This window comes from Hermetia illucens, chromosome 5, assembly GCF_905115235.1.
Source record: "Hermetia illucens chromosome 5, iHerIll2.2.curated.20191125, whole genome shotgun sequence".
NCBI classification, from domain to species: domain Eukaryota; kingdom Metazoa; phylum Arthropoda; class Insecta; order Diptera; family Stratiomyidae; genus Hermetia; species Hermetia illucens.
In genome coordinates, this window is record NC_051853.1 from 52491729 (window position 1) to 52514061 (window position 22333).

At 41.8% G+C, this 22333-nt stretch overlaps 1 protein-coding gene across 1 annotated transcript in view; it reads right to left on the bottom strand.

Annotated features, from left to right (window-relative positions):
* LOC119656877 overlaps nucleotides 1-22333 on the bottom strand; it is a 528228-nt gene that overhangs the window by 252472 nt on the left and 253423 nt on the right. Inside the window, exons 4-5 of the mRNA XM_038063542.1 lie at nucleotides 10049-10187; nucleotides 9921-9990 (exon numbers count right to left, since the gene is read on the bottom strand). Of these exons, the coding sequence (XP_037919470.1) occupies nucleotides 9921-9990; nucleotides 10049-10187 (209 nt within the window). The remainder of the gene's footprint in view (nucleotides 1-9920; nucleotides 9991-10048; nucleotides 10188-22333) is intronic.

Here is a 22333-nt window from a genome sequence, read left to right on the forward strand (position 1 = left end):
AGAGTTCGTTATTCCGGTCGAATTGATAAGGTAGACTAGGCCGACGTAGATAAATATGTGAGACTAGATAAAGTCAATAGAAATACTCTTGAGATCATCCAAAATCACAACGGTCTAAGAAAAAGTGATGTCCTGTCATACCTTCTCTTTAACCTGGCCCCGGAAAAAATGATCCACGATGTGAAGTAAATGAAAAAGGCACCAACCTCTTCAAGTCCACTAAACCACTGGTCTACACTGACGATATTGACATTATTGGAAGAACAACCCCAGATATATAGTATACCTTCATCCAGATCAAGCATGCGGGCGTTGATGCGAGATCTGGGGCTGCATATTAATAAAGGCAAAATGAAGTACAATGACAACACCAAACATCACTGGTCAAATAGGAACAATATAGAGAGGGGACTATAATTTTAAGATCATTGATCAGTTCTCATATCTAGGATCGAAACTAGAACGAACAACAGCTAAAACGATGATATCTTTAATTCGCGTATTTACTTCCGATTGGTGTGCGTAATGTCCCATGTTCATTTGGATTTCAGGTTCCGGTGCAGACCCACTTATCGGTTTAAGGACACGTGAATTTCAGAGGAGCTCTCCACGTTTTCTACCTAGCAAAGAGGCCAGTGCATGTCGACGGAACATATTGGTGCAGTCTTAATTTTGCGGGTGGACCTTCATGATCACTTTTGCCCACTTTTTAGGTCCCCTCTAGGCCGACTTCGGCCAACAAGGATTGTGTTGTTCACCATCGTCCAATCAATTTTGTCATTACAAAATCAACGACTTAATTCTTTTGAATATCTTATACGCCGTCTCAGGGTTTATAATGTAAAAAGGATGTAGCTAAATAGGCAAGACCCTATCATCATTACGGTGACAATTATTGCCATTTTATTACGTTAGCTTTTGAAAATCTAATGGTATATTGGCAACCGACTTGTTCCGTGAAGCTACATTACGAATATGATCTCTTCTTTTTCTTCAGCCTTTGTCCCGTTCACAAGCGAGGTCGGCTGGGACGAATATGATGCCTTCGAATGACCTGTTCTAGAATAGAGCCTCCAGCGGGCCTCTTTCAAATCGAGGCCAAGGTGAAAGTTTAGCCGAAACTCTTAAACACGCTTATTTTCCATAATGCTGTTGAGTGATTTCGACTCAAGTGTGCATACATAATGTGTACTCACACCACCAAACACACATTTTTCCTCGCAGCAAGGAGAGCGGATTAAAACTGAAAACATCAGCTCAGCTTCATGCCTGACACAAGCTGGATGAAAAATAACTTTCTCCCTTATCCAATTAAATTCTCTCCGAAATTCCCAAACTAGGTTAGCGCATAAAACACTCTTTACTTCACAAACATTTTCTTGTATTCTTGTTCTTGTTGTACGTACGTGTGTGACGTTACTTTCGTTTTCTCTCAGCCGTTATGGTCCTTATATTCTGGTGAAGTGCTAGAGAGTCAGAAGATTTTGTGCCTAAACAGTAAATGGCTAGGTTAGATACGTATATAGTTGGCAGGGAAATGTCCCAGTCCAGCTTGGATAGTGACCAAATGAGAAAATCTTTTTGTTATAGTAAACCGGAAGCAAAGAATTTCTAGGATATTATTGGGAGAGTTACTAATTTCAGGAAAAATCTTCAGAGAATAGCTAAAACTGTACACAAATTACGGCTATTCAATGTATCACGGCACCTATAAAAATGTCAGCAACCAAATTCCCAATCTAGTTACCGTCGTCAGTCCTGCAAGATAATTCTGTTAGCTGCTAATTCCTATCAGTTTATCCACCCATCTGAAAATGAATTTTATAGTCTGAATAACGTTTTTTCCCTATCCCAAAAATGTCAGCCCCGGAGACAAGCTAACATATGAAGGCAGACAAAATTCACTCGCACTGACGAAAATGAAGCGTTCGAAGATAAGCAGAAACGTGCGAGAGGAGAGGGAGGACAGGATGTCACCACTACCCTCTATCCTCATTTCGCAGGAAGAGCTTGGAATTTCCCGAAGTAAAAAGTAAGAAGCAACCAGTCCAACGTTTTGACATCACATGGCGGTGTCACCATCACAGAAATTTTGAATCGTGTTTTCCTTCGGGTTTACTTTTCCATGTAAGGCGTTTTATTTCATTTTTTGGAATTCGGTACTCCCCCTAAGTTGATTACTCAAAGGGATCATCCGCACAAATCTTTGAAACCATTTCGAAGGTCTTTCTTTGTGCTTGCGCCTTATGCCTTGAACACTTTCCGATAAAAACTGCTTTCATTTGCTTTAACAATTTACTCATTCCTTGCCTCGGGAACGGCCTCGCTGTGTCCATATCAAAGGAATTACATAAATATGCAGGCTGAGAACTATGTTAGTCCGAGAATTAGAGAGGTTTATTCAAAAGGTAGTAGCTACATACCGTTTAAAAGAGCCGGGACGCTGCTTATTTACTGTACAGATAAATTCGGGCCACTTTTGCATTAAACGATATGTCCCTGGAGAAGTGTAATCTCATTTCATGGAAGGATAAATATATCCGGTACATTTAATTACATCTTCACTTAAAATAAAAGGATAATCCTGTAATCTAGTTCGACTGTACAGCTCCGAAAGGTACGACGGGTGGGAGTATTATTTGCTTGAGTGGAATGAATTGACTTTTGGACCAAGTAACCTAATTATTAATGAAGGCACCGAACTGGCTTTCGCTTCGAGCGAGATATTATGAGTGGGGTCATAGGATCGACTGGCCAGGAGAGCTAGATTTAGATGTGTGTTAAGACCATCAAAGCCCTGCATGTCAAATTGTCCGTGCAACCCCATCTAAGGACTTAGCCTTTGATATCAGTAGAACAAGCTCGTCGATACGATAATACGTCAACCTAGAGTTCAATCCGTCAATCAACTGGTATATCACAAGCATCTATTGATTCTAAAATCTGCAAGGTAATCCGAATTGTTCACTATTGGAAAGTAGATGAATTGAATCCACCAAAGAATAAAGTGCCATGTCCTGGTATTCGATTGTAACGGTAAAGTGGACCCCGAAGCAGGCACAATAATAAACGAAATGGCAATATCCAATGCTTCCAATCGTCTAAACGTGACAATATTAAGAGGTCACTTTGCAGCACATTTGGTATCGCACATTGTTTTGCGGGAAAATGTATTGTTGTCGCGTTCGAAGCTATTGAATTTGAAGCCTGCAATTACGGATAGTGGCAAATGCACAATCTGTCCCCATTTGAACTATCCTTGTTTACCTGGCGAAATAACATGTCTGGAAGATTAGCGAATTAACGGGGAACTGAAACGAGGACGATAGCCTCATATTTCTTCACGACTCGCTGTGAATGTTATATGCCTGGAAATTGAAGGATTAGATCTGCTGGTCTGTTTCTTCCTAAAATAATTACATTTTTACTATGCAGCGCAAATAACCCGCCGAAAGGAACTTCATAAAAACCACGGATGCGGAAGTTCAAATATTTATGCGAAGCGACTTTGAGCGCCAATCAAACACACTTGAACTTATAAGAAGCCCTCGAATAACCATTTGCTTAGTTGTAAGTTTCCGCCCTAAGTATTTGCTCCTTGAAACTTGGCGAAAATGAAGTTTGCATTTGCTGTATAGAAGACATGCTAGGAAAGTGGCAGGCTACGGGGCTGCAATGACAATGTCATCATCGGATATCAACAGTATTCCCTTTAGAAGCAATTTGCAAACAGAAAGGACTCATCCTATTTCCGGGAACGAGGCAAGATACATTGTACTCCAATGTTGAAGTTATTAGAACAAGTGGATGCGCCTACAGATTATACTATGCAACGATATGAATACTTGAGTGGTTTGTCAACAGACCACAACATCAGAGCCTCTCTACATTTCGATACGAGGATGAGCATATAGACCTATGCATTCATCTTCAAGTTTCTTCGTAGCTGTGGATGATGCACCTCCGTATCAAGTGGATGTCTATGAATGATGAATGCATTTACATAATGTTGAGGACGTCATTGTTTGCAAGGTGAAAATTTTACATGTCCTCATTTTCGAGAGCTCCTTGTATCGATGATGTAAGAATCGATATTAAATTGGAGGAAGTAGTTCGCTGAAGTCGAAAAAGTTGTGCGCATCTTGAAGGAAAAAATCTAAATTAATATGAGAGGATGCACACGACATATGCAGCTATATTTTGTGGAATTTATTTTTAGAACTCACTAAAGTAACTCAATTAAATGCACATGCTTCAAATCCGCAAATGAACCTCTGTTGAGGTTAGTATCATACCCGGAGATATTACCTCCGGAAACTCTTCCGTAAACTCTTCCATCTAGTCCGGTCCACCATCAAGTGGCTGTGGACTTAGGATCCCGCATATCCTAAACAACTACCTAGCTTTAGCCTTAGTCTAGCGTAGACTAAAACAACTGGCGTTTTAGTCCAAAATAATTCGCAACCTTGTCGTGTTTTTGCGATGATAAAAGGGAGCGTTTTTCCGCCTGTGGCGCTTTCGGTCATGCTACTTCCAGGGCAGAGGTGAGGCAGCGTCTGATGAGTTGCCTCTGCCCTAGACGAAACCGTCAGTAATTCTTGTTTTTTTGATCTTCCGTAAGCTCCACGGCACTATAGATTGGCCCAATTCTCTTTCCAGAACATCGATGTTAAGACCACGAGACCTAATCTTCTACAATTTATGACGAAGTAGCTCGACCTAATATCGACCGCAGGGTCGCTGGGGAGTCTCAGGTTCTTCTCATATACCAACTCTTCGGATGTCAAGCAGGATAAGTTGCAGGACGACCAAGATCTCGTGCCTTTATGGCGGCTTCCATTGCCCTGAGGCATCTCTCGAGCATCCCCTTGGACTACGGCTGGTACGAGGTTATCCGGTGACAAGAAGCTGAGGGGTTTGCTTTTCTGGGAGAAAAGGAAGGACTCGAACTTCATTCTTTGGTCGGTGGTTTTAACTGCCGGTGCACCGATGCGTGGAATCCACTCACAATAGAGGAGCTAGGGTCAAGGAGCCTAAGGTACCGCCTCAGGCCACTGTATGAACCTATCGATGATTGTAAGGCAATACCTGAAGCCGTACGAACCTTGTAAAGGGCTGATTAGGTCGAGATGGATTTTTTGAAAACGCATTGTGGACGGAGAGATTACTTCTACCGATTTCCTTACATGTTTCGTAGTTTCCGGCATATAATGCACTGTCTGGCTAAGAATTAATATCCTTGTTCATGGACGCAGAAATATTCCTCGCAGAAACGTATAGCCTTGGTGCCTTGTTTGAAGTCTTTCTGTATATACTAGACGTTGAACTCAAGATTTAAAGTTGGTCTTGATTATGAAAAATGAAATGAACGGTGACGAGGACCTTGATCTCTGCAAGACGTGAAAAAGGCCGACAACTACGCTATCCAGATAGTTGAGTGGTTAGTGAACAAGGCTGCCGTACGGAAGGTCAGGGTTTAAATCTCACTGGTGGCAGTGGTATTTGCATCATGATTTGACGTCGGATACCAGTCGACTCAGCTCTGAATACGTACCTGATCAAATCAGGGTAATAATCTTGGGTGAACGCAAAGCTGACCACATTGCCTTCTATAGTATACTGTACTGTACCGTTACGGTCCTGAATGAAGTGCGCTAAGACACTTCAAGGCCCTGGTTCAATATGGATTGCTGCGTCAGCGATTATTATTACTAACTACGCTATCCCTTTCGAACACGTGCTGATGTAAGAAGCGTACTAGCTGATAAAAGACAGGAGATAAGGGAAAGCTTTGTCGGTCTTATGTTCCAAGAATACTGTGAGTGGCCTACCTTCAACAGAATACCGGAAATATGTGACTGCGAGGTACGCGGCTCATAACTCACGATCGTAAGTGCTGTGGTTCTGTCGAACGGGGTTTAATTACTTAGAAAAGAAACTCGACGGCTGTAAACTTGGTTCACCTACGACAGTGCCTGCTATATGGATAAAGTACCCCATGCGGCCAACTTGAAATTGATTAGGATTTTGCAAAAAAAAAATTCATATTTTCGGACAAAATTCATCTTTATCTTGGTGAGCACATAAACAAACAAAATTGTCGGAAAATTCTCAGGAATTTGAGGAGAAACCATTGCATCCATTACGTGTATCTGTGTGGTGCATTGTGGAGCGGCGGCATCATTAGCCCACATTTTTTTCGAAAATGAGGCCGGCGAGACAGTGACAGTTCACACCGTCGCCACATTTTAATATCCCTTTTTTCCCGACAATTCGGCGATATCGATTTAGGCGACCTTTGATTCCAAGAAGACGGTGCTTTCTGATACACATTGGGCCCAACAATAGCAGAAGTGAGGGAACAATTTTATGGTTGCACTATCAGCCGAAATGGTGATGTCAACTATCCACCAAGAAGCTCAGGTTTTACAACTTTGGAATTTTATAAGTGGAGAGCGGTGAAGGACAAATGTTCCATGGAGAATCCACAAACAATGAACCATTTGATTAACCTATTGCTGAAAGAGAGCCGCACACAATCCAAAATGTGCTCAGATATTAGAACGACCGAATGGTGTATGCAAAAGTCAGCCGCGGCTCACACTGAATGAAGTCATATTCCATAAATAAGGGTGGTCCTAGAAATACTGATATATGAGAAATAAAAAATTCAACATTCAGCATTTAGAAAATAACAATTTTTGTGCTTTTTTCCACTATAAAATAAGCTGAAAAAGCGACTGTATGTCGTAACTGAAGAAAAAACCAAAATGGTTGTACTTTCAAACAATAAAGACAATTTTGAAAAATCTAAACCCACCAATTTTTGAATTTGAATTTCTAAATGGTTGCATATGGTTGCTGCTCACTCCATCTGGGGTACAGTATGTCAACCACACCTACGGACCAAAGTTCGCCACTCGCTAGAATATGCTTCCGCGTCCCCATCCCGCACCACAAAAAGCTGTCACAGTCCACTCCACTCCTCCACATCCTCCGGATAAGGCAGCATAAAGAACGTCAGCGATAACAAGAAGAAATAATATCGGTGATAAAATGCAGATTTGGCCGGAATGCCCCGCCCGCGTAGAGCAGTCCTGATAGACTCCCTGTTAACGCTATCCAAAGTTTCTCTAAATCGATGAAGAGCAGGTACAGAGAATATCTAAACTTCGCGCACATAATTAGGTCTATCTGAAACAACAACTGAAATTGATCCGTAGCAAGTTTGTGTGGTCAACGAACAAGAATGCAAAGCTCTCTGTCGGTCAAGCTCTAGAGGTGTTTTTTGCTGCGCTCCAAGAGGATTTTTTCCTTTTCTTTTTTTGTCACGACAAATACCGCTCGATTCCACAACCGGGTGTCCTCCTAAGGCATCTTAACAATTATCCCTTTCTTGGAGTCTTCAGCTGCTCGTCATAATGGATAAGGAGTCGACCGTGAACGTCCCTCAAAAGACCGTCGAAAGGTTTGCAACTACATACAAGTTCTTTCGTGATGCAGTATATACTTCTGAAACTATTGCGTTCTGCAAGATCTTCCGCTTCTCTAACCAGCGCAATCAAAAATTCCCTTTTGTCACGACGCCCACTACCTTGAGCTTTCTGGGATATTGAAAAGTATTGGAGTTCGGGCCAAACACCACTAGCGCGGGCCAATAGAATCTTCACTTCCTTCCGTACATCGATCCGCTTTAACGATTCCGCCCTCAGTCAGATCTTGAGAGGGTCCTTCGCAGCGTGGCCGACGATTTGCGTAGTGCCCAATGGTGGACGTAAGATGCAGGTGAAGGTAAACGACCGTTAATGGTGATCCCTTACAAGGCAAGGCAAGGCAAGCATCTCTCTTGCTAGGTATATTCAGGAGGCAGGTTGTAAATTTACTGATGAAACCCAACAGAGTCTGTGTCCCAACAATGTCTCATCAATGACCAGGCAGTGGAAACTGAAGAAATCCACAAACCTCTCACCATTATCGTTACGGTTCACAATGGCATTCAGATCACCTATATCATGCTCTTGTAAAGCATCCTTCTCCACCATATCAGAAATCCGTTTTGGAGCATAGCACTGCACCATTGTGATGCGCCTTAACTTGCACCGAAGTTTGCCAGTTAGAATTCTATTATAAATCGGCAAAGTGCTCGCGCCTTTCGAGAGTTCTCAAAAATAATCCGAAATCGTATTCATGTCTTCTACCACTTGGCTTTTCAGACTACACAAGTATATTGCCATAGGCGGGATAAGAGGGAGAAAAGTACTTTCCAGCACTCTGGGACCCTTGACTCCATTTTCGAGGAGCGTACGCATTTCTAGAAACCAATTATAGTCCAATTTCGATAGCCATATGTCTTCGGCGTAAGGTCAGTCTACATTGGAGGCATTGTTGACGTTTCGGTAGCAGTAAAGTTTCAAAATTTTCACGTTGGGAGCCCATAAATTTATATTCTTTTTAGACGTCTTTTACAACAAGTGAGGGCTTTTGTGTTCGAATGGCTCAATAGTTAGGGCACTAGGCCCTCATAGCAGAAAACTGTGGTTCAAAACCCACTAGTGGTAGACGGATTTATATTGTGATTTGATGTCGGACAACAGTTGACTTAGTTGTAAATGAGTACTTGGGTCAACCCAGGGTAAGAATCACCGGCGAGCGCAATGCTGACCACATCCCCCGTTACGGCCTTGAATGAAGCGCTCTAATGCACTTCAACGTCCTGATGTAATCGCACCAACCATCATTATTAGTGAGGACTTTCAATATATTCGTAAGCCCCAACTCATAGGGCAGTGCCTGAGGGGCCAACGAACACGGTAAGGGTTGCATCTTGTTCAAGAAATGCCAGAAGTGTATCTTCAACTAGCTGTAGCATGGTAGTCTCAAACGTCTTGCATTGGATAAGAAACGACTGTAGAAGTTTAGAATGCCTAAAACCCTCTCAGATTCCCAAATATTTTCGAAAACGAGCAGCTGGGAATCGTTTGCAGTTTGATTGGCATCAGTTGGATTCCTTCAAGAGTAATCAGGTTTCCGAGGAATCTCATCTACAATTGTAAGAATTTGAATTTCTCAACGTAGACCTCTGGTCTGAAGGAGATGTTGAAAACGCTCAGAGGACGACGCCTTTAAAACATCGCACTTTAGAAAAGATAGGGGAGCTACAATAGTTGATGTGGTGCTGAATATCGTGTTTAATTGGTTCGGTAATGATTTTGCGAATATGTAGGTGGGCAGCGTCGACGATACTACTCCAAAAAGTACTGTATATGAAGATCTTTTTTCATCCATGGTGCTACAATATTTTTGAACGCTAAGTAGCATATAGCTCAGATCGTCAATTCAGTTCACCTATCCATTTCGAGACTTTCGAGCCGGGTACTTTTTTCAGTGGGCTTTTTGGAATTTTCCTGTCAAACGTCTTTTCTATATGGCCTGTCCACTGGTGCTGTCAACCTGGCATACACCTGCCGAATCAAAACCCATTGCTTTTACCTAATCTTATCTCCACCTCCACTTGATGATCGCCGGTCGTCTAAGCAGTTCATCAGGTTATCATTCATGTTTAGGTCGCCGGTGAAGTGTGGACTGCTCAAACTCCTGACTGACAGGCTCAAATGATCGTGGAATGTGACGTCAACAAGTTTGGTAAAAGAGCGTGGACCGGTATAGAGAAAAAGTGAGTTAAAAATATTATACAAGTTGGGAGTGAGAACGTTTGAAATATAGACGAGGCGAAGTAATGATTTGTTTTGCCGAACTATTGAAGAAAACCACGAAGGTAAGCCGACAATCAACATGAGGCTCTGAATTTCTTACCCATACGTCTACAAATATTCAAGCCTTATGAAAGGTCGATCTGATATTGCACTGTTGAACAACTTATAATTTATCTGAATATGTTTTAAAATAAAAAAGGAACTTACCAATAACCGTTAAATTTATTCGATGATTTCGTGTTGGTGAGTTCTGGAAGTCCACTCGACATCTATAGACCTGTTATAAAGGATATATTAGGGTCCATTCTGTATAAAATAATAGGATTATAACTTACTCCTTCGTCGTCTAATTGCACATTCTGTACAGTTAATGTGGCGGGTAGTGATTTCGTCACGAAATATGCTCTTGGTCCGAAAGCGTTTGTGTCCGACCAATATAATGCCTTTTCGAAAGCTCTGCCGCGCACATCGAAACTGGAAAGGAAAATTTAAGTAGTATTTTTCGACAGATTTTTGACAAATTTTTATATTTTCAAATAATGTAAAATCATAAGATTGACGAAACGATTCCGTCTAGTTGGCGGAAAGATTAGGGAACAAGAAGCCAGAATGTTGGACGAATGGATCACCCATGAATTGGACGACAAGTAGAATAATTGACGTTTTGAGGTTCGCCGCATAGAGCTCCAACGTTTCCATGAAATTACAGTCAGAAAGACGGTGTCAGATCTCCCATCAGGCGCATCCATTCTTGTGAATAAGACAATGCTCCACGGATGCGTATAAACATTCACTTGTATGCATTTGGAGGCATACGGGTATGGTCATGTTTGTAAGTAGGTCAGGTAGATGGGATTAAAATGTCTATTGGAAGAACACCCAGCACAATAAACCAACATGAACAAAGATAGAATGGGTACAGGGGCTCGAAATCGGCAGTTGTTGGAGTTGGGAAGCAGACCCGCCGTAGTCTATATTCCTCATCCGCAGTGTCTCGGTAGTAGACGGATGTGGTTGTAATAAGCCGCATCCGAGCGCAAGGGTTTATAAGAGGCACCTCAAGATCGATAGCATATAAGATCTCCACGAGTGCCAAAAAATCCCTAATCATCCCTAAATGTGCTGAATTAGGAATGGAGGTTACTCTAGAGAAAAAAGTTGTTGAACAGTCTACAGGGTAGCTAAAACGATGCTGATCGTCATTTTGGCGAATGGAATGACGTGCATCTATAATAGGTCCTGTTCTTCCGAAAGCGTTGAAGGGGAGAACTTGTTGGCAATAACGATGGCAACGGGCGGAAAAGAATCGATGGACGCATATATTGATCACCAGCATCAAGATGTTGATGTTGAGAACACATGGTGTGATCTCGCGCAGCTTCTCACGAGGCATAGCGAACACCGTAAATACCTATCTCGGTCCAAACTGGACAGCATACCCTGTTCCACCTGCGAAGGTATCCGAAAGGCATGGAACATGTCTGCCTCCGTTTCCCTAGATTTTCAGAGGAAAGGAAAAGTCTATACGAAACACGGGGAAGTACACCAGTATAGTCACACTACTTCTTTTCAAATTTAACCAAATTTAATATGGCACAATTACACCAGTTGATATTTAAACTCGGCAATAATCTTCCTGCAAACTTGCACTGGTTTCTCCAAACCAGGAGATTTTAACGGAAGAACTCGATAAGTCGAACTCGGAAGAAAGGTTTCGGGCGAGCTATCGCGACTCTGACACCGAAGGTAAAGTGGTTCGGACCTCGCTTACGAACTGTGCGAGGTTCAACGTATGGTAGTAGCAATAGCCTCTGGGAGCCGTCGGTTTTTACCAAAACGTGCATGCACGACTCAACATCCCTACCCACGCTGTCGGGTGGCGAGGAATCGCCTCAGGCCACCGCGGAAACCCAACGAGGATTGTGAGGCAATACCTGAAACTGTCTCGCAAGGGACCAATGATATAGAGATACATGGTGATGGGGTACTTGGTGGACCTGGGGAAGACACCTACTTTTTTTCATATTCTTCGAAGTTTTACACTTCTGACATGCAAAGCACTGTCTGGCCGAAGAATCGATATCCTGATTCATAGACGGTTAGAAATATTTCGCTAAGACCAACCGGTTCGTTTTCCGGATGCGTGGCTGTGCCAGATCATGCTATGAAGAACTGCGATGTCCTTTTACGCCTCCGCGATTGCCGGGAAATCGATTGGCAAATTGGCAAGAACTACGTTGTCTTTTCCAGACACATGTTGGATGTAGGAGGTGAACTGGCTTATTGAAGGTCAGGAGTGTGAAAAGTCATGGATGTGGTCTGCAATAGTCTAAGCGTTTAGACGTCTATAGTCGCCCCAAGGTATCCGTTCGCCATTTGGTTTAGGTACCATGTGGACCTGAGGGTCGGCATGTTCCTTGTTTGAGGAACTCTTCAAACAATTTCGGCGCAACAATGAGCTTCTGTGATATTGTGGATGCACCTTAGAAAAATCGATTGGTGAGGCATCTGCATTTGAGATCCGCGAGCAAACCATAGTGGGATAGGAAGTCTGCAACCAAGATGGGAGTGTTACGCTATAATAAAACGAAACGAATACGTTCGTCGAACTTCCAACCAAAACTGAGGTCTACTTGCCTGTAGCCAAAAGTGCGGATGGACGGTAAATTTTTTACCACAAAGTGCAAAGCTAGAGGCGTTAGTCAATGGAAATTGGATACCGGGAGAATCGAAACTTAACGCCGGTTAAATAGCCACGGCTGCTCAGGGAGTCGTAGACGAAAGAGCGACGTAGTGCTGTACTTCGGGTAGCTGTCGCCCGGGCCATCGACAGGTTTAGTTTTTTTTTCATTGGAAAGTTGCAAGGGCTGGTACATTTTGTGGCCTTCTCTGGGAAAGTTCTATACCTGTGGATGGTCCTCACGAGGAGCAGATCTCGCCTTGTTTTGCGCGCTTCTTCCCAGATCGAGAGCATTGATGATGTCAGCCAGTTTTGCCACAATGATTGCAATATGGCTATTGACTGCTGTAGTTGCGCAAGTGTATCCGGTGCGTTCCTTGGCACCTCGCCAACCATACGCCGCGAGTACAACTCATGGATTATATAGGCGGTTGCCGGCAGCATGTCTAGTGAACTAGAGTTCGAGCACCCCAAAATAGCACGAGTATCTTCCGGAAGCCGCTGCAACCACTTAGATTGGAGCAGATCTGGCGCCACCGTATCCCCAGCCAACAGCGAGCGCTTTTCCGAGAAGTGATCAGTGATGCCAGGAAATTTGTCTCACCAGACTTGATGGCCTTGAGACCCCCCTCCTCCTCTTTTGCTGGAACGAACCGACCCTTCTGCTTGATTTCAAAGAGTTTGCAGGCAATGTGGGCGGTGTGGTAATCCAACATTCCACCACAGTGGTTAAGCACGATTAATTGGTCGTTAAAGTCATCAGCTCCGCAGGATAGGTTGTTCACTGTTCAGGGTCAATAATTTTATAGTTAAGCTACTTATTTTTCAAATTTCATCACATTTAATATCGCAAAATGATACTGGTTTATATTTAAACCCGTCAATTATCATCCTAGAAGCTGGCACCAGTTTATCCACATGTCTATACCTCTACCAGGATCTAGTGAGGTAGCCTAACTGCTAGATCCAACGAAACTTGTTCTTGGTGTACCGGGCGCTTCGTGTGTGCGCCGCTTCAGTACTCTATACAAGTAAATTCACAGAGCGGTTGATCTCAGCCCCACAGAAGTACTTGCATAACAAGGTAACTGGAATGCAGTTAACAGCAAAGTTGGGTGGATTTAGTACAGGTTGAGAGAAGCAGAGGAGGCGAGAAAGGCGTGACGGTGAGTATAATAGAGGGGCTAGAGCTATGCCCACCCTGGGATGTAGTACTTTGCTGTGGTTCCGCGGGGGAGAGGACAGAAGTTAGGGGGGGCGGTTTTAATGGAATAAAATCTCATATGCTGGATTATATGTAACGGCGCCTTTTTAAACATTTCAACGTCGCGAGAAAAAGACAGTATGACAGTCTTCCAATTTTGATAATATCTAATAGTTTTAATAACCAATAATATGTGTTTCGTATTTCCCGACGAACTTGTCTATTCTATTGGTTCTTCTGAAATCTTATACAATACTTTGTCCAAACTACTAGGAGAACCTCCAGAGAACCCCTTTAAATTTGCTTGTTTTCAATGAGTTCTTACTAGAGAGAATAGTGAGAGGAGACTTCCAAAGAGGCAGCTGATGCTTTTGAATGGTCTTAGACCTTACTTTGTTTTCATTGGATTCGATGCAATAGTGGAGATTTGAAACTTGTATATTCTTTGGGCATATTTGTATTTAAATGGATTCGCGATTTAAAGCGTTCCCAGAATCGAACTATAATTTCCAGAAAAGGAAACTGGCGTGAGAGATATGAAAGTCCTATCTAGCTTTTTACCATAACTGCTTCCATGGCCCAATTGCTTTGACTTCCTACATAAGTCTGTCAAATCAACCAAATCCCCTTGAGTCTGTGCATAAACTTTTCGACTCTAATAGCTCTCATTTTTGAAGGATCTAGAAAATCCCCACCATTATTCCATCGAACAGCATTATAACCGGTCAGAGCACTGCCTTCGCCAACTTTATTTGACTCCATCTCAATATCATAGAAATTGGAATAGAGAAGATATTTTCCAAATCATTATATGACTCCATACAGAGTCCGAGGATAATGGCTGTCCAGAAGAAAATAAATACATACGTAAACGTATACATATCTACTTTCATTTTATTTGAGGCTTTATTGGATTCTCCCAAATTCAAGGAGCTTTTCTCGTTTCCATTCTCGTTCGCAAATCCAGCTTGCATCTTCCTGCTTGCATTCTATGGAGTCTTGTTACCAAATCGGCGATTGCTCGGAATACTTTCATCTGCCTGTTATATTGAAAAGCGGGTTCTGTTATTGGAAAAGTTGGATATTGAAACTTTTATCTTTTCTCCCCGTAAATTGCATACAACGCCCGATCGACTCAAAATCATTATGTTAAAACTAAAAATGAAATACAAACAAGATGGATAGAGAGCAGACGGCCCCTTTGAAGTGGCCTTCTAAAGAGAACTATCTGAAATAAAGCAAACTTAAATTCTGTGAAAAGTAATTCAGTTGAAGTAACTTAGCAGTGGGGGCTGGAAGTGGTAGAAAAATACCGATTGGGGATTGGATAATGTTGGAACTTCTGAAGTTTCGTCGCTTTTTTTGTTGCTTGCTTAAAGTAGAGGTTTCCTCGTTGAAAAAGAGATAAAATCAGATTTATGAGCTGGATGGAGCAACAGTTACCAAAACATATAAGTACGGATCCCGCAGTAATAAGATGGATGAGTTATAAGGACCCTAGAAAACTCAAGTAAATACGACATTGTTATACGAAATCCATTGACTCAAAATGCAAATTATGACAGAAAGGATAATAAAAACGACTTGAAAACACCACATTTCGCAAATGTTACTTGTTATGTGTTTGTCTCAGCGGAGAACAAGCCGTCAACAAATAGGTACTCGTATCTATACATAATAGCAGCCTTTACATTATGGTAGAAGTAAAGTTAAAATTACGATGTCATAAAAGCGACAGCAGGTGCTATTCGAAAGTACGTTTAATGCAACATATAAAATGTTGTAGGGAAACCCTATCCTTCGCCACAGTCGGATCTCATCCTGATACCTTTCTATGCTCGGTCTCCCTTGCTTCATGGAATATTACTCAGTTATGTCTGAAATTTCATATAAAATTTGTTTGAAATGTCTTAAGAATGTATTTTGATGTTGCTAAAAAATCAGAACACTTCCGTATTACTCTCAGCGGTACAGCATGGAAGCAATGTAGATTAATGAATTATTAAATATTTGTGAGACTGTTACAATGGAGAAATACATCGCTACTTTGTGACATTTCATAGAAAGATTTCATAGAAAAATCAATAAAGATTAGAACAACGAAACAACCCCAAAAAATGTTATAGATACTTCGACTAGTATGCAGGCCTCTTATCTTTAACCTGAGGGAATTATGTCTGGAAACTCTGCTACAATCTCTCTTCTGTGCTTAACTGTAGCCGGGGTCAGATCTGGACTCACCAGTTGTCTGATGGATTTGGTACCCCGAAGCTATTAAATAATATGACAATATGTTAAGAGTATGCAAATAGAACCAGTCAAACTTCAGGTTAATGGGAGCCTTGTTGGAACAAAGACAAATACTAGACTTTGTCTATTTGGAAAACAAACCACATAGCATGTCTGATGTTTTGAAATAGCACACGACACAGCTTTTGATTTATTTGTGCAGTTTATTGTCCCGAGGAAAAATCTCAGCCGCCCATATTCTCAAGATGTTTTGCCACATCTGCATAAATAAACAACAATCTTGTAAAGAATCTTAAAGTGAATAATTCCGGCATATTGTACTATGTATGAAATTTGAGCGTAAGATGTTGAATTTACCTGGAAATGTATCTTTCATTCGTGGGTTTAGGTGGTACTGTTTGAAATTGTTATTCAGTTGTCAAGTTACATCTTCCCTTGTTGATTGATAACGAGGAAAATCTGTAAGCTTAGAATATAACAAACAGTGTCTCACAGTAGCGCATGACTGAATGGAACATCATGGAGTCGGTGCAGGTTGAATTTTCATCCTCATCCCCGAAGGGGCTGGAAAACCCCCTGCTCAAACCGTGCGTGATTCTCGTCTAACATTTCTTATCATTGCGATAATTGCCACCAGCACTCGGTCATGCCAGCCTCCATTCATTAGCGGTTAAAACCGCATACGGGCAATACTTCGTACAAACCTTGTCAGGGACGAAAAGTAAACAATCCTGGATTTATTTCTATAGCAGCTGGTGGCATTCAGGACGAAAAGGTTTTGGTTCAGATGCCTTACACGCTTCTCATTGTTCCACAACGAGCATCGCGTCCTACCCAGACTGCTGTTTTGCCTGCGGTCCAGCCTGCAACAGCCACCCGAGCACTTCTGAAAAAGTCTCGTATGATGTCTCGCTCCCGCGCGCTTTCAACGGGACGTTATTCGCAGCCTCCTCTGTAGATTACAAATTGCAACACCTTTAACAATTGCTACCCTTTAACAGCGTTCCCGACGCCGATGAAGCCCCATTCCGCGCCGCTGCTCTAAACCCTGGCACTTCATTCAATCGTGTAAACGAACCCGAGTTAAAGGTGGTCTGCCCACCAAAATAGTGATTTCTTTGCACGCTTCCGTTCCCCACTTCTTCGGACGAGATACTGGAGTACATTACAAAAAATTGGCTCACTTTCACCATTGCCTTGTGACAAACTAACAAAAGGCAGCAACCCCTTTTTTAAAGTCACTCATTCGCATTAATCCTTGAGGGGGGACTTAAATTATATTAATACACTATTATTAATTGTATTTCGATAGATATCAGTATGAAGAGTATTTCGGAACCTAGGCATCTTAGAGTGGCAGCCTCTTGATTTTTTTTCAGATTTTTTGTTTGGATAGTTTCTAAGAATTAGTCCGTGAAGGAAATTATCACTTTAGACCCTCCGCACTCCCCACCTTTTCAACAAACGTCAAAACTAAGACCGGCTTCGGAAAGTACTAACGGAGACCTTTCATTTGATACCCCCCATGACTGTATTTGGTGAAAAAAAATTATACCCGCCTTTTGCATATACGGAGACTCCCCCTTAAATTCAACTTAGGGTTATGTTACGCACTGTATACGTGAGCATTTACAGTACCCATCTTTTCACCAAATTTGATGTCAATTGCTACAACCGTCTCCGAGAAAAATGCATGCGACGGGTAGACAGACAGACAGTCATGTACAAAGATGTAATTAATCTTCCCCTTCTGGAGGAAGCCAAAATACTAGGGAGTGATGGTAGACGGGAAGCTCAGCTATAAACACCACGTGCAGTATGCTTACGACAAAGTATCTACCGCAAGTGTGGTCCTGGCAAGGATGATGCCGAACATGGGAGGGCCACGGCATGCTTGCAGGTTACTTATAGCTAAGGTAGTGAATTCAATCCTATTCTATGCACTTTCAATTTGGGAAAGGCATTGCAGGTCACATTTAACGCTCAGAAACTGAGTGGGAGCAACTGAAAAACAGCGTTAAGGGTGTGCTCGGAGAACTGTCTCAAATGATGCAGCATTCGTCATCTCGAATAATGCCCATTGACATGTTGGCAGATGAGATGACGAACATATACAATGCAAAGTCTATCTCTCCTTTATCGCTTTCCTTTGCTGGAATGTACGCGCCCTGAGTAAACCGGGGCCGTCAAAGCCATTCTTTGACAAGTAGAGATTCACAAATTGAAGATGATTGCAGCCTAGGAAACAAATTGGGTTGGTAGCAAAATAAGCGATATGAATTCGCACACAATTGTCGGAGGAATTCGGAGTTGCATTTATAGTGAGCAAATATCTCAAGCCGCACGTCATCGACTTCAAACCTATTAACGAAAGCTGGTGTGCATTTTGCAACAGGACACGTGTTTCAACCTCTGGCTCATCAACATGCACGCTGCGACTGAAATCAAGGAAAATGCTGGGAAAGGCAGATTTTATGCATTCCTGGAGGAACTATTTTACTGACTCCCAACAAACGATGTCAAAATACCCTTGGGGGATTTTAATGCGGCAATTAGAAACGAAAGCTGGCACCGGGGAATCACTGGAGAACACAGCCTCCATGAGGAATGCAGCCATAATAATCTCCTCACTGCACCAATCGGGAAACAGCCCTACCAAAATATACAGCCACCCTAGAGGTAACCTATGCTGCACGACATCAGCAACACAGATGTACACGAGTTCCGGGGAGAACTTAAAAACACCTCAAGGAACTAGCAGAGAAGGTCGTGGGGTTCAATTCCCAGCAAACGCGAATTGACTGGTTTAACGATGAATACAAAATATCACTCGACGGGAAGAACGCCTATGCCTACCAAATAGAGCAGTACAAGAGAAGTATAGGTTGCTTGGGAAGACTTGAAGGAAGTTGAAACGAATTTTGACAAACCAGTAACGACGGTGCCTAGGTATGGTTGACTCGCTGCGCTCTGTTCAACAAATATTGACAACTATATATTACATCTTAATGTCAAACTAAGTTGTTAACTGTTCGGGGTTAAGGAGACAGTAAGGCAAGAAAAAGTTTTGCAACTTTTTTTAATAAAGTGCTGCAGTTCTGAAAACTAGAACATTGCGGGTCTTTTAAGTAATATCAACTCTAAACGTTGGTTTTGATGCTCTTCCTAAGTGTTCTTTTCATAAAAATGGGTCAATTCCTACAGATATACATGAACTCATCAAATTCAATATCAGATATTTCAACTTTTTTAAAATTTTTAATGCCCACCAGAATAACTGGAATTTTTCCAGTCACGGTTCTCTCGTACACAGCTAAACTCCACCCTCAAATCTTACTTTCCATCAGAGAAAATGTTATTAAAGTATTTGCTCTTTCGCCGGGCTTTAAAAGTGACATATTTTGGAATTGGATTAAACTCCCTACTTGCGCTCGGATAAACGAAACGCCAGAGAAACTACACGCTTTCATATTGAAATTTTCGCTCCGTGATAAAGATTAATACTGAAGAGCCTGAAAATATTCGAAAACCCTGATGAAGACAATGCACACCGGATACCACCGGAATCCTTCAAAATTTATTCAATTAGTGTCATAATTCATCGCCTAATTTATCTTCGAAGGCTGCCTGTAAACCAGTGCTGAAAATGCCAAAAAGCATCCGACAAGGATTCAAAATTCACTCAGGCGAAAGTACAAGTTTGTGTCGTCGGTAATTTACACTTAATTACACCCTTGTCCTAAGTAAACCCTTTTCGATCAACATCAATTTGTTCATCTGAAATGTCATTATGTTTAATTTGATAATTGTAATCACTTTACGAGTTTTACTCGCTACGACATTCTCACTTACCTACATTACTGGCAAGAAAGCAAAAGGGCAATGGACGTTGCCGACAATGATGATAATAAAAGTTTCACGCGCTCAAGCAGAAGGTAAACACCGGCGTGCTCTGCAATTGAATGCGATGCTACCAGAGCCTTGGGGAAAACTACAGAAAATTACGGGAAATTACATGGAAAAATGATTCAAATAATAGATACCGCGGACATTTAGAAGGAGTATGACTCCAACACGGTAGCGAGGTTCCACCACCCTCGGGGGAGATTACTTTCATTATTTACTCATTAATAATTCTTATCAGCGGTGTTGTAGTGGAGTTCACGTTTTACGAGTCTACATCCGTCCAGGAGAAAAATGGCGAGAATTAATATTTCGCCGACTAAATGTGCTATTGAAAAACAGCGGCACGTTTCTCGGCTCCTTGCTCCTTGGAAAGGATGCGTGGCTATTATTACTGTTTGCCCCATTTATCTCTCCCAGCGCTTCAACAAGGTTTTTAGAAGGTTAAGCTTTTCGTTGTTTGGAAACAATTTTGACAAAAGGATGTTTCGTTTTTCGTTTGAAAAGGTAACGAGCCTTTCAGACGAATCCGATTACGCCCTCACAAAATTGATTTGTAAAAGCCTAAAAATAGCGCTGTGATCTTGATTTATCAGATTCACTTTGATTTTGAAGGATTCGCAATAGAAATTTTGCTCATTGAGGTTTCAGTATTGAATAGTCCGCTTCGGCTATCCTATTTGGTTTTTCAATATATCCAAAAATTCATATAAATTGATTAATTTGAGACTAGTCTCCGCCACTTCTGCCGCCACAACAATTTAAAGCTTAGACTCCTAGCACAAGCAGTTGCCATCCTCCGTCAAGGGAAACTCACCTTCACTTATGAGTGACAACCATCAACCCCCACAACTTCCACAAACGATGACTAGCCAGTCTCGGTTACCTGCTCACTTGCCCCTTTCACTTTATAAACAATCCTTTCCCTCTCCACGGTGTCGTACAAATAAAATAATATACCCTGATTGTGTGAGGTTCAGGTTGTCTCCCGCAGTATGCTTGCTGACATTAACGTACTCCACTCCACTCGTCCGTTTGGCAGTCCAATAAATTTCCGCATGCCAACCGCAGTCTGCCCCAAACGTTTAGGGTTGAAACAGCATACACAGAAGCAGAGAGCCAAGGCAAGGACGATGATGGCATTTGATGCAGGTTTCGTCTGCTTTTCTTCAAGATTCTATCGCAACCTTTTCCGTTGTCGTCTCTTGTGATTATAGGCAAGCGACGACTAATATAAACGAACAATAGAGGACACACAAAACAAGAAAAAAAATATTTTATGCTGGAAGGAAAAATTCTGTTGTACACACAGAACTGGGAAATTTTCTTGCGGTCTCATCGGCCGCAGGAGCAAATGTTGCGTTTTAAAAGAGTGCCGCTTTTAAACAGCTTATCGGGAGAGGATTTTATGGTCATAAATTTTAAATTTGTGTGTTTTCGCAGTTCACTGCGCCACCCCCGTCTCTCTGGGCGTTTGATAATAACAATAAAAATAAATAAAACCGCGCCCATGCCTAGCTCTCGGGGCCGAAGGAGTCGCGGATTCAAGCACCAAACTATGTCACCCGACTTATTATAATACTCGTGCACGGAGCAACATGGAGTCGCCACCACAAAGGAAGTGATGGTAAATTTCAATATTGTGGTTTCTGCTCCTGTCTTTGTGTTTGGGCTTTTTATCAGCGTGGCTTCGCCGCACAATCATAAGCCGCACTGTAATATAATTTTTATTGTATATCTTGGAAGTTTATAAATTTTAATTGCGTACAAAAGAAAGTGCTTGAAAAAATTAAAGCTTAAGTTTTTATCGGAACTTCTCAAGGCTATTACGAGCCTTTTTCATTAGTACTAATTTTATAGAAGGTACCGCGCTATTGCATTTAATTAAACCATAAGAGAAACACTTGAAAAATAATTATGCCCATATTAATTTTTCTTTCGGGACATAAAACTCTAACCTTCAAGCGTGACTCTTAACCCCGTGGAAAGCGAATTGAGAAGAAGAATGCACCTTAATGAAGATGAAGAAACCAAAAGTGACAGGAAGGATTCGAAGGTGGAAATGAATGTAAATTATTGTATAACAAAGTAAAAAGTCTGCTCCTTGGTGATCAATGTTAAAAATATGCAAAAGATTATTCAATAAATCGCAAAACAATTTCCGATATCAAAACAATGTAGATGCAAGAAATAACATGAACACAAAGGAATAGTTGTCCAGTCCTAGCATGATTTTTAGCCAATCAACCATTAGCTTACTCAAAATCTGTGTAGACTCCCCAATGGAGGATCAATTGCTGCCGATTTGCTTTTTTAACAACGGCCAGAATTCCTAAAAAAAAAAGTGTAGTGGTTGTTTCCCGCACTACTCGTTGCGAATTACGAATTAAACTAGCAGCGACTATTAGATTGTTAACGCAACTCCATCATAACCAAATTTGAGGCTACCACATATCACGACCGATAACTCGGTTCTGTCAACCTTCACATTCGACTACGATACGAGTACTAGACTGCTCCAAAAGTAGTTTCCGGCGATTGAAAGCTGACAAAACGAAGGTCGATGTAAATTCTACCCATAAT